Below are 16,393 nucleotides of genomic sequence, written 5' to 3'. Positions count from 1 at the left end.
CTTTTTGTAATATTTGTATTGGTCTCTGGTGAAGGACCCGACGTGATGGATCTGGAATACTCAGTGAAGCGGCCCTTTAATCCCGACCAGCGATGGGCTCAGTCATTGAGGGTGGAGGCTGATCCTTTTGGATTAGAGGTGATAATGTTAATTATGTTTTAAGACAATAATTGCTCTGCTAATTAACAGCTACATCCGCTACCATAGAGCTTCAAAGCTCCACTGGCCGTAGCATTATTATTACGGCTGGATGTCTTTTAAATGAGACGACACCGGGACCAACATTTCGTTTGGACTTCATCCGATACCCTTCATGTGAATGGAAATACATCCATGACACATGGTATATAATATCAGCTTCAATCCAAAACGATCATCAGCAGTCATCCCCTAATAACTGGCCGTTTCACACATCTGGATTAAGAGACGCTAATCTGAGCGAGCGGTATCACACCCTCCCGGACGGATTAATCCCTCGTCCGCTCCGCTGCTGTTTAGAGCAACGTGCCGACTGCGTGGACCTCGAGGGATACTATTGTGTTCCCATGCTTGTAAGTGTTTAAGTGCGAGCATCTGTGTGTGTGTGTGTGTGTGTGTGTGTTTGTGTGTAAGCCTCGGGCTGTCCCCTCAGCACTGCGTCTGTATCGACCTGCAGTGGAAAACAGGCCTGTACTTGGCCATGTAGGCCAGGGAGTCGATAGGGACATCAGAATGAGGGCAGCCGTCCAAAACGGCAACACAATGTGCCCAGAGGCCGTGCGCTCGCACACAAACACACACACACTGCATATATATATACAAAGGCTTGGCCATTTTTCAAATAGCCTTGGATTTATGGTTTATAAATCCCCCCAGATGGTGATTCATGTGTAATCTTTCTGTAATGGTTACTTGATGAACTCGGCTCCAAACCTCTCTGGACTGTTTTTCTGTTGCATTCACAGACGCTACTGTCACCGGATCGTTATCATTAAAAATATACATAAAATGTAATTGTGTGTAATTGCATAGCGGATTGCTGAGTCATTCCCGTCTAAATAAATGGACACACTTCTTTACTTCTTTGTGTTTTCTAGGAAATATCCACGAACAAACAGGAAGTGATTTTACAACCAAGCTTTGGGGCGCTGGAGATTTAACGGTTCTTACTTTTTGTTGCGACTACCCGGCCCGATTGGAACGCAAAACAATCTGCCAACGGTTTGAGATGCTATCGTTCCTCTCTCCTGAGTGGGCGTGGCCATGGCGTTATGTCTCTCCCTCCCCATCTATCTGCATTTTAGTGTCGCTTAATTTGTGTTAGTCTTAGCGGTAAGAATCGTAACGTGTTTCCCTCGTGCCAATAATAACAAAGGCTGGTTCAATCCCCGAACCTATAGAATATAGAAGGGCCCAGAAGCTCATTTTGGCCCCAGAGCCCCCAGCAAACACACCTTCGTGGTGCATTTTCTCTTCTTCTTACGCTCTTCCTGCACATCTTGCTCCGAGGTATAAGCTGTAAGCAAAGCTCCTTCTTCTTTTTTCAAGAGAAGTGGTTTTATGTTCGCCGTTATTATTTCATGAACGCTACGATTCCTCGCTGTTTGGGATACAACAACACAAGACTTTGCACTGAGCATCGGCAACAAGCGCCCTCGCCCCAAATCTAACCCGGAGAGAGCCGTCTCGTCAGACTTGCGTGAGAAAGACCTCTCAGTAATGGACACGTGTTTTCACTTTCACTTTTAGAAACCATGTGCAAAAACATGAAGAGCTTTCCACCTGATTCATTGTAAACGATTGGCAGTACAGCAGGATTAAAAACCTCATATTCAACATGATGCTGCAGTTGAAGTCGTTGAAGGGAAACACCAGCTACTAAAATACAGGAGAGCTGCAGTGGAAATGTTAGGTGTTGTATTATTGACTTCCTTTCTAATGGATCAATATTACCAATTAATGTGAGATGTTGCACTTTAATAAAAGATGTAAGAAGCTGAATAATTGTGGTCCTCAAATTATCGAGACTGATTGAACTAAAATGTCCTCGTTCAACCAATCGACTTCACACCGAAGTCAAAATACTTTGGTTATTATTTCAGGTACGTTTTAGTTTCAACAAGGTTTAGTTTTTATGTATTTAGTTTGAGGCAATTGTGTTCAAGTCGTTTTGATTGTGGATTTAACTTGAGGCCTCTTTCATGGCCTCAGTCGGTCAACATCAGACCTGAGCTGAGCTTGGTGTTAGCACTGCATGGTATCATCACCTCGGCTGTATCTGCCGTTTATACAGAGCTTTTCCCCTACAGCACGTTCACACGTTGTCAGTCTGGGCGGCACAGGAAGGGAATCAAACCCTCCACCCGGGCAACATTTAGCCCCTTGCTGAATCACTCAGCTACAAGACCACCGCCGACATATTCCTCCATCACACTGCAGCGATAATACGTGAAAACAAAAAGGATGTCTCTGGGTTTAGCTAGAAAACAGGTTTGGCGCTCTTATCAGGCAGCAAGCTTGGAAGTCGGGTTTAAATCATTGTGCCCGGATGAGAGTCTTTCCTTTCAAAATGAGATCTCTTTTTTTGTCGTGGTTGGATGAAAACTGTACCTCCAAAAATATACCTTCAAAATGTCAAGAGACAAATAAAACGGTGCTTTTTTATTCTCTCCAATGCGTTTTTTTTAAGGGTCCTTTAATAACTTTAAAACTCACAACCGATGAGCAATTGGAAACTCTCGGCTCATTTCGGAACCACCTTTCCAGCCAAATACAAACATTCTTCTTGCAATCATCTATATTTGAGCAACTGAATAAAACATTTGAAGTGGCGGTGCTTCATAGCCTCACGGCCTTGGCACTTGGGCTGCACTGAACTAGCTAAGGTGAAAACTCTTACGCACTGCTGGGTGACATCTTAGTGCCGCCGCTGCTTGCCCTACCTCTGAACTGCACATCAGATGGCTGTTTTCAATTATACAAATTAGACTGACTTAAGAGGGGGGCCTTGATCGCGCACGCGTGCAAACACGGCGAGAGATCACACGAGCTGAGCATCCCGAGAGGGAAATGGTCTGGGACATTGTAAAATAGATCTGTGCCGAGGGAAATGAGCCAAACAGATCGAGATTGCCGCTCCGCTCCTTTAAGGTTCTTACCCGCTCGTGTTAATGTCTTTCCAGTGGTGCCGTTCAGTTTTCCCCCTCTGCCAAAGCCATCAAACCCGTGTGATCAGCAGCAGCTTGGAGGAATGAAGCCACGGCAGCCCCAGCATCCTCCCTCCCTCACTTGAGAGGTTGAGAGGCCATTCCCCACCTCCCCTGCCTTGTGGCGGGTTATTACAGAACATAGCAGGGCACTGTTGGGCGTACCATGCATGCACGGATGAGCAGCTATACGCTCGCAGGCGTGCTCGGTGCACACATTTGTGCGCACACAAGCAGTACAACATCCAATGCGAGTTAAAGCCAAAGCCCTAAAACGCACCAGATGTTTGTGATTCATCTACAGGAATGGCTTCGCCCTCCTGTTTTTTTGTTTTTAATCCTCTCGTTCCCTCTCGCCGCTGAAAAGGCTCAGGCCAACGGGAATCAATGGCTCAAACGGCACCTCTCGTTTCGGCTTCTCAGTGGCAAATTACAGTGTCCTCGCCTAAACGGCGCCGTTTGAAGGAGGGGAATAACTCTGTTTTCTCACTTCTTTGAAAAGGGGCTTCTGTTCAGGGGGGAGTGAGAGGCTGACATCGGTTTTAGCAGATGCTTCGACCTCTTGTCAAACGCTGCATTGTGCGAAACGCCAATTTACCGGGGGGGCACCGAACTGCACACGGCACACGCTGAGCACCGGCACGGCTGAAACCTGCACAGACACGTTCACAAAGAAAAATCACAAATTGCTGAACTCAATCCTCCAGCGCAGTTTAGCCACGCTACCTCTGAATGCACAAGAGCAACACACGTAAAAAAGAGGAGACAGTATTGGTTTTTGCATGCACGACTTATCTATTATGGCTGCTTGTTTACTCAAACCTTCATCTACGGAGGGAAATGCACTATGATCTCCCTGAGGTGAATGCAAAGAAGAAGAGTGGCTAATATATAAACACACACACACACACACTAAATGCTCTTTGTGCCCAACACTCCCACACAATTCCCCCTGGCAGCAGCGATGGTCTAATTACATACATTACATACACCCACACCCATTCCTACCACTCAACCCCCAACGTCACCTGTCATGTGACATACACCGGGCATATATGATACACGCGTGAGTCCATACGATACCAACTATGCCAGAGAACATGCAAGGCATGCAGGCTGTTAAAAGTTGATCGGACACAGCGAAGGAAGGCTTCAGTGTACAAATACATCAGTCCACCAAGAACAAGCTAAAACATTTACAAAGTGGTGCTGTTCATGCGTGAAAGGATAACTTCCACTGAACTTCCCCCACAATCGTTTTTATGCTTGAAAACTGTTGAAAACTCTTCTTTCAGTTTTACACAAATACAAGAACAAATTGGGTCGTGTGGGTTTGCTGACAACACCACAGACCCCTCGAACTGAGGACAATCGGGCCCGAGAGAGAGAGGGGAGCGAGCGCTAAGTCCAGAGTCCCAGCGAGGTCCAGTTGAGGGGTGCTGTAAGGCTCACGGCCGGTACCGTTTAGCCACCTTCACCCCGAGTCTTTCCAAGTCCACCTAGAGCCGGTCGCAGCGAACAGACGAGTACGACATGTGCCCGCCGAGAGCGACCCCCCACACCAAGTAGCAGTCCTGGACTCTAGTGGTACTGCTAAAAAAAAGACGCCATTGATAACATTGCATGCCTGCCCTGAAATCCCTAACCTATCACCTGCTGGGCTCTTCACAATCTTTCGAATATTACAGATAATTTTTGCCATGAAATTGGCCAATTTGAAAGATATTGAATATCAGCACAAAATACCAGCAGTCAGCAGCTTTAATCTGAAATACCTGGCATCGGTTTCTGCCTTTAAAAGTCCATTGAACCCTACGGCAGCAGAAGGTAAATGGGCAGGAGGGGGGGGTGAAGAGGAGAGCGGCGCGAGATGACGCCAATTGGATTTCAGCAGGATGTAGGAGTGGAAGCGCGGGCTGAAGGATGGGGGGGAATTCTACGGTATAAAGGGGAGGATAAATTAAAAAGTGGAAATGTGGGCTGAATGGATGGATTGGATGAAGGGCAGATAGATGACGGTTTAAATGGATGATTGGTGGCATGGGCACTGAGAGCGAGAGAGTGTGTGTGTGTGCGTGCTCTCCAGAGGTGCAGATTAGATCACTGTTATGACTGCACGAGCCCTCAGGACACAGCAGATAAACATCAACAGATAACCTACACATTTATTCCCACCTCTGCACCATCCCCTCACTTCCTGCCCTCTATTTCCTCCCTCTCTTCTCTCCTCTCCTCTGATGCAGACTTGCTCTACTTCCATGCATTGGGCCCGTCAACCAACTCTTCCCCCTGTTTCTTTTGCAGCCCTCTCTAACTACATCTAAGAGTCCCGGGGCGGTGCACTAGATCACGCTTCTCAATAAACCCGTCAAAGCTCTCCTCTGCACCCCCCCCGCCACCACCATCTCCCCATAGCTTTCCGAAACACAATAACAGCAACTCCGAACGCCCCTCCCAACAATACTCCCATCGATCACGTCGCTATCTGGAACACTCACATCTATCACTGCCGGGGAGTTAACCGCAGGCACGGCGCCCGCTGAAGGCCCTTCTGCTCTGCTCCGTATAGCTTTTGCAAATATTTTCAGCTCACGGACCCCAAAATGGACAAACAGTACGCCCCAATGACTCCAATGTGATGATGTTTGGCTCAGGAAACGTCACGAGGGGAGCGCTTTTGTTGTTTTTGATTAAGCGGAATGTCTTCATTTGTACATTGGGATAAAATACTGTAGAGAGAAACTACTAGAGCGATATGAAAGGAATAAACACGTTGGTGTTAGTCTACCGACTCTTTAGTCATGAATGTGTTGCAGGCTTCAGCAATTCAGTCCATTCTAACACTTCAGTGTTCATCGATTTGAGTAATGCGAGGTTCCAAACCATTACTTAAACTTGTTGCCCTAATAGCTCTGCTCCCAACAGAGGCCCAAATCTGGCTCACCTAGTTTCCAGACATGTGATGAATGAAGTGCAAAACATTGGTGCATGGTTTAGGCAGATTTGGACAGATTTTATGAGCCGACTCTGGCCCAAATCGGCCATAAGCTAAACTTTGGAGGGATGGCGTCCTGAGCAGCTGTGTGAGTTGTAATCTGAGCTTCTGTATACTTTGTTCCTGTGTGCCTCTTGGTGCATTTGAGTCTCGCTGTTTTGCCCCCTTTTGCTAGCTAACGGCAGCCGTTCCGCACATGCTCTCATACCGCAGTTACCGATGATAACGGCGTCCCAACCCATGAAACGTAGCGCCTTCCCTCCACTTTCACCCACCCAATATTAACGCCGTTAGCTCCGTCAGTACTGTCGCTGTCGTTTGCACTGTTAGCGCTGTAGGAACTGTTAGCTGCTAGCAGCCGGCTCGGCCATGTTGAGAGCCGTGTGGAGACAATAGAAATGCTCTGAATACCAAATAGATAACCTTCATCTACAACATATTGCCTGCAGAGTCAGAAATAATAGGAATTTTTGAGGTGAGTGACCACAAATGTATTCACTGCTTTTAGCTGGAAGCGATCCGCCATCGCCCACCACTTACACAGACGAAGAAGCACCTGGACTTTCAAACCAAGCTTCTCGGGATGAATCATCATTTACATCTTTATCCAGCTCCTACATAAAACGTACACACTTTGGTCGCATATTGTTTTCATGACAACCTTTCATTTAGCTCGGCAGCTTCAACGTTTGAACGTTATTCGAATGACCTACTACCTTGTGTGAGCATGCAACACAAGAGCTACTGGTGAATACCAAACTGCTAACATCCCAGAACTGTGTCTTTGCTCCCGGGGATCCGTTCTGGTGAGAAGAGAGAAAAATTGAAAGGTAACTATTGTGGTCTAGTGAGAGGAGAGAATAAATGTCTGTAACAGAGAGATTGCGCTGAGTTCGGACTCCACAGGGAAGAAAGAGGTAGGTCGGGCAGAGACGAGCAGTAGCTCTCTGACATCCTGTTTGTGCCCCCCCGCCCTCCCCTTTGCATTACAATTCATTCTCTGTGCGAGTCAAGGTTAGACCTGACAGCTCTGCAGCTGTGTATGGATATGTGTGTGTGTGAATATAAAACAGACTGAGAAGAATAGACTTGACAGAGAGATTTATGGGTAAGGAAGTACAGTGTGTGCTCCGTCAATGAGGCTGGGGGGGCACCTTAAGGTTTGGGTGGCAGACCCGTGCATGGCTGGAGGTTTGATTCTTAGTTAGACTCCATTAGAAGGTAAGGCAAGGTTTTCCAGGATTAAAGGAATGTCCTTAATTTTACGTTTTTCTATTGAACATTTCAAAACCAAGGAAAAAAAGTACTTGATATTTGTGCCAGAATTTTCTTTTGACACCACTGTAAAGCTTTTGAAATACAACCTTTAGACCCGATAAACACACAGAATCCACGACAAACTGGATGTTCTCGAGTGGGCGAGCAGCTCCTTCCACACAGACATTTTTCACTGCAAGCTGTTTTTATTATTATTATAAATTTGAATCACAGAAACGGGCCGATATAGATACAGTTTATTGGCCAATTCTTTCAGGAATAAATATAGTCTGTCCACTTATGCTGCAAGTTTATACTCAAATCTTAAAGGTTAGACACGGAAGAAATGGCACATTAATGGACAGTTTGACCCCATCAAAATCTTTTTCTCTCCCATTCGCTATCACAGAGATAACCAAGTGCCACCCAGCCCCCAAGAGCCTGCAGGCTTCCATTTCAAACATCATACCGGCTGATTGAAGTTACCTCTACTTCCTCCTGACAACAATTTTTTCATGAAAATGACACTTTTGCCACCATGTGATTGATATCACAGACGCCAATGATTCAAGCTGCCACCCAGCTTGTCGTGGAAATGATTGCATTTGCAGCTCGTACATATTCCGCATCTGGTACGTCTTTGCTGGTAATCCTGTTGTTGCACAGGAAGTGATACGATTTCGCAATTAAGTGTGTTCACGAGAGCCGATACTTCTGGAACCATGTTGACGCCAAACATTCTGAAATTGGCCTTCGGATCAGCGCTCGAGAACCAATGATGAGGTTGTATTGAGTTACATTAGGATGCGTTCAAGCTCTATTCAGTAAAAATGAGTATTAAAGTAAATTATAACATGAAACATGATGGGTTCACATGCAGTAAAATGTTGTTTTTGGTGAGAAAGTTGAAGTGGATCATCAGGGATTAATAATACATTTGTATGCAAACAGTAATAAAGTAACGCGTGATGAAGTACGTGGAATTGGGAATCAACAATCGTGGAATTTCACTGGTATTGGCATCGACTACTACATTTCTAGTATTGCGACATCCTTATTCATAATTAGGATTCATTTTAAGTGAATAGAAGCAGAAATGGCGCATTAGTATGTGCATGCACAGACATAAAGGTTATTGCTACCTAGTTAAAGTGAATCAACCGAAGATCCCAAAGAGAGACTTTGTTCAAGTGGACGATGCCAGAGACAATAACCAATTACTTTAAAAAAAAATCAGGACGCATGTCTATAAAAAGCAAAAACAGCTGCTTTGTGCTGCAGGAGCTGCTCTGCACGCTGATAGCAGTTGGCACTGACCTTTGGCTGGCATGTGATGGGAGCCTTTAAGTTTCTCTGCTGTCTAATGTCACCAGGCCGGCTCTCACGTGGTCCGGCGGTATAGCTGTCGTGCGAGCCCACCAGCCCAGCTACCGCGTCGGGTTGAATGCAGGTATTTACCTGGAATTCCTGCCACAATAAAAATTGCCCTTATCTCCAGGTTCTCTAGCATGTGTGCGCCTGTGTTTACACCCCAATGCAACTGTCACATGTAAATACTGTCTGACCCCCGAAATGTCAATATTAAAGCAACATAACTTTGGGCTATTCTGGAACTGTTTCTTCCAGTTATGTTTCATGCCAAAAAAGGCATCGTACAGCTGTGTGGCAGATAAGTAGCAGTAACATGTGGAGTGCAAATATGTACACAAAAAAAAAGCCTTGAAGCAAACGCCAAAATGGCTGCAAGTAACGTGCTTCCCATTCCTGCTAATGCATGTAATAATAGATGGTCAGACACCTTCATATAATCACTTGGACATATCTAAACTAGGAGGAGCATATAGTGTACCTTTAAAAGGAATTGATGCTCACATGCATTGAAGAAAGATAATAAAAGTCATTGTTGATAGATTGATAAATAATCGTCTATTGGTTTGTTTGAAATCAAACTTTATTCATGGGAAGAAATCCAGCTTTGCCGGGAAAAGAGACGTACATCTCCGGGGAAGAAATCATTTAAAAATCACAGTAAAACCCACAACCCAACGGCGATTAGTGAAGAATACGGCAAACTAACGCAGGTAAAGCCATCCCGCTCTGTAATTCTGACGGCTCTTTTAGCTGAACAAGAGCCTCAGTCCACGAATGTTTCTCCTAATCCCAAATTCCTCTCCCTTCTCCACAATAATGAGCTCCTCTCAGACTCAAGAGTTGACAGAGGTAAAGCATTTAGCACGCTTGAATGGAGAACGAGGGAGAGAGTGGGAGTGCAGAGAGAAAGAGAGGAAGATACAGGCCAAAGAGGGATAAATCCAGGGATGGTGGGGGGGGGGGAAGAATCTACCGAGACATGCATGAGGTAAGCTCTCCCTCTGGCAAGGCAGAGTAATGCCACTGCACAGTGCAAACGCAATGGCTGACTATTGAGGATGAGAGGAGGAAAGGGAGGAGAGGAAAAGATGGAGAGAAGAAGAGGTTGGTGGAGAGGAGAGGTGCACATAAACCGAGAGAGGAAGAGAGATCATTGCTGTGTTCTCCTAGTCTCTTAGGATGCAGTTATTTCTGCCCGTCACTACAGCCCAGGGACATGATGTGAACAACATGGGGATTGTGTTTGTGTGGTTGTGTGTGTGTGTGTGTGTGTGTGTCACGTGGTGTGTATTCTGCGTATTTGTGTGGGTGGCAATGTGTGTATGCAGCACTGAAAGCATGTGCATGCTTCATTCGTTTCAAGGCCAAGTGATGAAATACTCCTCTCAGAAACCAGAGACACACACACACACACACACACACACACACACACACACACACACACACACACAAAACACCCTCTTTGCATAGCTCAATTAATGTGTGTGTATGCATGTTGTGCGAGCGCGGACCTGACTTGAATGAGCAAAGAGCCGGAGACTCATAACGCGCTGTAGAAACAATAATCACGGGCAACAGATAGAGAAGCTCACCTCAACATTCAGGACGAGTCAAATCAATTAAATCAGTAAAATGTGAAGAATCAAAGATGTGAAGAGGCAAAGAGAGAGATTTAAGGGGGGGGGGGAGTTTTACAGGCCTTGAACGCAACATGGCTGACGGAGTGAAAAGAGTAATGAGACAATCATGAGCAGATCATCAGCTAGTGGAGATTAAGCACGATGCATACGCAGGCACACAGCGAGCGCAATAAACTCACCGGCAGCGTCTAACTGGCGTCATCAGAGCTCTGCAGAAGCAGATCATGTTTGCACATTCACTCTGCATATCAACACATCCCCAGCGACTGTGCAGCACCCCGGCTCTCTGAAAGCATCTTCCTGGAGTTTCTGTCCATCCCATAAGCTAAAGAGCATCCACCTGTTATTATTATTATATATTCCTCACCAAGTCAAATTTCTTGTATGTGCAAACATACTCTGAAATTGTGAGACCTTGTGTAACAGCATCCACCGGCACACAAGAAGAGACGCAGGAAGCATAAGCGCATGTCAAGACACACACACACACACACACACACACACACACCTGTTCAGACAGTTATGACCTATAAAGACGCTTGTTGACCCCATCATGTATCCATAAACATACCTGCACACACACACACAACGTGCATCCGCACCCGAGACCTCGGCCGCGCGGTCGTGATACATCACCACCTACACACGGCGGTGTCAGCCACAGACAACTGCTCCTGAGCCCCGGCAGAGCAAAGACATTCATCATTATGACAACAACACACACACAGACACACACATGGAGAGAAAAGCGACATAAAGCAAAACGTTGCAGCCGGTGATGCGTGAAGACGACTCCATCTCATCATATATCACACATACTGTACGTGTTTCCCGCCTAAATAACAATATTATCAACAAAAAAAAGTCACAACAGGAATGACGGAGGGCTTCTTCTACTGTTGCTGATGAATTTCTCCTCAATCCTCAGTGTGTGTGTGTGTGTGTGTGTCATCCTCACAATAGTGAATGAAAAGGCTTCTCTCTCTCTCTGTTGCTTGGGAGGAAGATAAAACTGCCAACACCACCGCTGATTCTCTCATTTTCTCTTAATCTCCACATCAGATGAGACACAATTCAGATGCGACCAGCTGTCCGTCCAGGGAGTCGGATGCTGTCAAACCATCACTCCTCCTCCTCCTCCCTCTCTCACACCTTTCCTCTCCTCTCCCAGTCCGCCCGTGTCAATTGTCACCCTGCTCCCTCCCCCCAGTCTCTCTCCTGCTTGTTCACTTCTAGGATTATTAGTCCTTTACTGGACATAAAATAGCCATAAAGTGTTGCATACATAATGGTTGAGATGCAGCCTTTTGTTTAGTATATAATTGATAAATACTTTGTGATCAGTAATTGCCCATCTGTGTGAAGCTCTTAACCTTTACTGATCTGCATCAGGTGGAAGTGGGAGCCAGGACATTTTTTTCAGCTCGTTTTGTGTTGCAAGAAATGTATGTGCCATTTTTGAAAAGCACAAACACTAATGGAAAATACTCCAAAAAGGTTTTATTGCTGGGATTTCAGAGACTAACATTCAAGAAAAGGTTGACACATGAAATAAAACGAATGAAAACAAGTGTGAGTGGTATCAGCCTATTAAAGCTAATGCTGAGCAGACAAGCCTCCCCCCCCCCCCCTCCCTCTGAAACTCCATCCCGCCCCCTCATCTAAACAAACACACACTGGTATATATTTCTCACGAGAACCCTACGTTGTCTGTCACCGCACCCTCTCAGCTGTTGGGTTCATGATTTGTGTTCGTTCAGGAAGGAGCGAGAGAAGAAGGTCGTAAAGAGAATCAGCGGTCAGACGGACATTTTCCCCGTCTGAGAGAAGAAACGGGTCGTCTGTGTCGGCGGTGGGTTGTGTACACACTTGAGAAGAACGTGGCATTTTCGAGCATTATCGCGAGTCTGCCTCGTGTTTCCCTCTGAACACTGTGTACTTGTTAAAGTTAGCAACCTCGCGTTCTTGTTTACTTGAATTTTGGCTGCAAAATTCATTCACTGCTGTGTGCGTTTCTCTTTGAAGAAAGCATTTCTAAATACCGTCCGTCCTGCAGCCCAGAAGTGTGATGGACCCTGAGCCTTATAGTTTGGTTCCAGATGGGGATTCAACACAGTGTTGAAGGAGGTGAAGGGGGGTCACATATTTCCCAGAGAGCGACTCGAGTCCAGGCTTCAGACTTGGAGTTAAAGTGGAAAGCAAAGGGCAGAGGTCCTGCTCCATTTCTTTTCCCCGTGTATCTCTCACTTTCATGCGCTCAGCCCTGACCGGACTGGATAGAGAGAGATTAGACTGTTGGTTCCACTTAGCTCTCATATGATCTCTGCTAATATTTGTCAAGTCTGATGTTGTCAGGGGCCGTTAGCTTCAGGAAGTGGCAAGGCGTGGGAATGCAGCCAATTCCAGGGTAAGGAAGTTAAAGGGCCGGCATTAAATGCTGGAAAATAGCGTTATCAAACACCACCACGCCAACAACGACATGAAAAAGAATCAACCAAGAGCATCTCTCGCGAGCTGAATCGCTAACGGATCAGGAGGCGAGTCCACGTAAACACAAAAGGACCCGTCCGCCTCCTCGCCGGCCGGGTGAGAGGGCACAGATAGGCCTCTCTAATGCCGGAGACACACGTTATTCATGCATCGCTCACTCCGGTGGCCGATACACCTGCAACTGGTGATGCAAGACCCATCAGGTGGAGAGACAGAGGGAAGGGCGGCTGGGAGTTGTGATGGCTTTCCTCGTCCACCCCTGTAGGTTGTGTGCGGGGTGGACGCCGTCAGAGCCGCTGACACTGATTAATGAGGAGCCGTCTCATCTCTATAGCATCGGGGGTAATAGACTACATGGAGAGTCAATGGAGGGAGACTCTGAGGGGTGAAGTGCACGGCCTGGCCCCTTGTGTCACGGTATACGGGTGATCCTGTGATTCATGTGGTTTTATAATAAGGAACACTTGTTGGTAGTTTTGATCTCCGATAGTGTACTTCTATAATAATGGTACGGTGATGGTGTTTTCTCTTTTACTTGTGTCCCCTTAAAAAGAAGTGATGTCCACATTTATGATGTCTGATACGTTTAATACGTTCTTGAGTCGTGAGTGGTTTTCTCTTCTAAAGTTAAGGGAACTATTAGAGTCAGAACATGATGTTGAAGCAGCTTTTGAATCATCCTGCAACCCCTGTGTGGGGTTCCCAGGTCGGGGATCGCTGACATGTGCCATGTTTGCTCTGCATGCTCCGGCTCTGATCGACTCGACTCTCTTTTGGTACCGAGTCCTTTTCCCCATTTCGTTTTCCGCTGCAGATAGTTCCCCCTCAGTGCGGGGGGGGATTGTCAGCCGATCGCCGTGACTTCGTCATCAGCTGACACTTGAGGAATCCTGTCATCGGCAAGATAACAGAGTAACATCTGCACTTCGTACATCGTAAAGAGTATGCAGTGTACACTATTTTTTTATTCAGGAATTCTGATTTAATAATGCAGGATGTCCGGTCGTCCTGGTGAGAACTCTCTCCGGCCAATCCGTGGTTAGCAGTGTTTAAACCCCAGCTTCAAGTATCGGCTCAGCTCGCTTGGAACCTCGACCGAGGTAGTACCAAAGAAAAGTACCAGGTACTATCCTCAGCAACGGTTGTAATTCATTATAAGCTGAACTGCCTGGTGGAAACGCGTCTAACAAGCACGTCTGCGGTAGTTTATAGTGATGCCGTGTTTTAGATTTATATTATTATTGCCGATAAGATTACTGTAGTGAATCATACCGAGCCTGTAGCAGTAAACATAATGACTTTACAGTACTGCATGGGATATCGTTGTAATGAATTGTGGTTAGCCCGAGGAACTAAATAAGAGTTTACAATGAAAACACTGTATTTTATGGTAAGTCAAACTCCACAGCATCTAATGTAGAAACAAGCTGACCTCCAGCTGCTGTGAGCTGCTGTAAGTGTTGATATATCTGTGCAGAATCCTAAAATGTCTTGCATTATGAGTCTACTGAATCAGTTCTTTTTTACAACACCTCCCACACACACACACACACACACACACACAAACAAATTCACACTTCATTACCTTTGTTCTTTTCTTTTACACCAGAATGAGTCACCAGAAGTTAAGTGTTGCATCCCAACATACACTGACAGGGAAAAAGAGCTTCATAAGAAGATGAAAGGAAGAGCTGCAGCACAGTGTGTACACACACACACACACATATAGATATATATTCTCTGCTGGAGAACAAAAAAAGAGAACATGATCCATCAGCAACCAGGCGCTGTGAGCTGAGGGGACGTAAGTGGGACATGCACTGTGGAAAAAACAAACACAAAAACGCATGACCATGATGTCGGGATGAAAACCTCCCTTTGTCCCTGCTCTACACATTCCGGAGTTTAACTGAATTACAGCAAATCCAATTGAAACACACGGGTTTCCACTCATCCATGCATTCTCCTGCATGCTCTCCAAAAAAAGAAAAGCCCCAGTGCTGCTTCTCCTCTCTCATATTCACTCTGGATTATTTTCTTTCTGCAAATGCTGCCCGATGCATTTCATCCAAGTGTCCAAAGTGTGGAGAATAACATGCGGTAAGGGCGCAAAAAAACGCCTCGAGCGAAGTTAAATCATGTGACTGAGATCACTCCACCCTGAGCTTGTTTTTTTGGGAACCAACACAGAGACAGACTCTGTGGTCTTTATGTGTCTCGGCACGGTGCGCTCCCACACAGACGGCTGCACGGTCCCCAAAAAACCCACCGCTTTATTCCTACCCAGCGAGACCCAGAGACGTTATCATGGGCGGCTGCCGCAAATTCGAAGCAACTTCCCCCTCCTGCTATTCCGCGGAGGGGGAGACGGGGGAGCCGATGCTCGACAAGAGTCCACCCTGACGGGCTGCAAACAATTTGACGGCACGCAGCAGATAATACAGCTTCATAAAGACAAGGTTTTATTCACGGAGGCGGCATTAACTCCCCATAATGGCGTTCATTCATCACCATCCTGTCTGTATAGCCGGTAACATCCCCCCGGCGCTCCCGCGATCCCCGCACAATTTTTTTTCACCGACGGTTATTAACAAGAAGCCGCAACTATCACAATAACACAGCGGCACAGTCACGCCGGCCGGAGCGTTAATTGCGACCCCGATTCCAGTCACATATCCGGCAGCGGAGCGACGCGTCCACATCGGACAGCTGCTCTTCAGGACAGTATAGAGATCAGACATCACAAGCGAAGAAGATGGGAAATAAAAGAATAACTCACATTCTGTCTCCGGGAACAAGCAGGCGGCTCTCCACCATCATATCGGGCAGAAAATCCAGATTGTAGGATGAAGTCATGTTGCCTGCCTGCCCTGTGTATATGTGTGTGTGTGTGTATGTGTGTGCGTACAGTAGCTACTGTGCGTGTCTGTGTGTGCGCCTCCGCCTCTGTGCGCCCTGCCGGATAAATAAAAAAAGGAGCGTCGCTCTCCTACAAACTGCGCCTGGCCGCGGAGACGGAGAGGGACAGGTGCAAGAGCCGATCAGGCCTCCCCAAAAGGCAGTGTAGCCAGCCGCGCACACACTCTGTCCGCATCCAGCAGTTGTCACATTCTCCTCCTCCTCCTCCTCTTTCTCTCCCCCATTCGCTTTTTCTCCTGCTTTTTTTTCTTCTTCTTCTTCTTCTTCTTTTCCGCCGGTCCTGTCTGGAAAATCCGCTCCTGCAAACAGCGCAACTGACGGACTGTTGGGAGAACCAGGTGCCGAGCCGATGGAGGCGTGGCGCGCAACGCTGCAGCTGATCTTTAACTGTTAGGTCTCCTCAGCCATGGCTGTCTCTCACCAGTGTCTGTCTTTAACATGGACGCGCGTGTCTTCGGTCTGCAATTCTCTTTGAAGTAAATGGTGGCTTGAATTATTCAGATGTTCATCACCGCCTTTTAGACACAACATATCCA

General features: G+C 46.5%; 1 protein-coding gene across 1 annotated transcript in view; it reads right to left on the bottom strand.

Moving 5' to 3' along the window:
- Window positions 1-15,794, bottom strand: part of celf2 (cugbp, Elav-like family member 2) — a gene marked incomplete at its 5' end in the record, with an annotated part of 111,236 nt that extends 95,442 nt beyond the window's left edge. Inside the window, one exon of the mRNA XM_079184090.1 lies at window positions 15,718-15,794. Coding sequence (XP_079040216.1) covers window positions 15,718-15,794 — 77 coding nt within the window. The remainder of the gene's footprint in view (window positions 1-15,717) is intronic.
- Window positions 15,795-16,393: the final 599 nt, after the last annotated feature.

This window comes from Pholis gunnellus (genome assembly GCF_910591455.1).
Source record: "Pholis gunnellus genome assembly, chromosome: 22".
Taxonomy (NCBI): Eukaryota; Metazoa; Chordata; class Actinopteri; order Perciformes; family Pholidae; genus Pholis; species Pholis gunnellus.
Note: the sequence above shows the minus strand (reverse complement) of the source record. Positions and strands in the feature narration are given on the sequence as shown.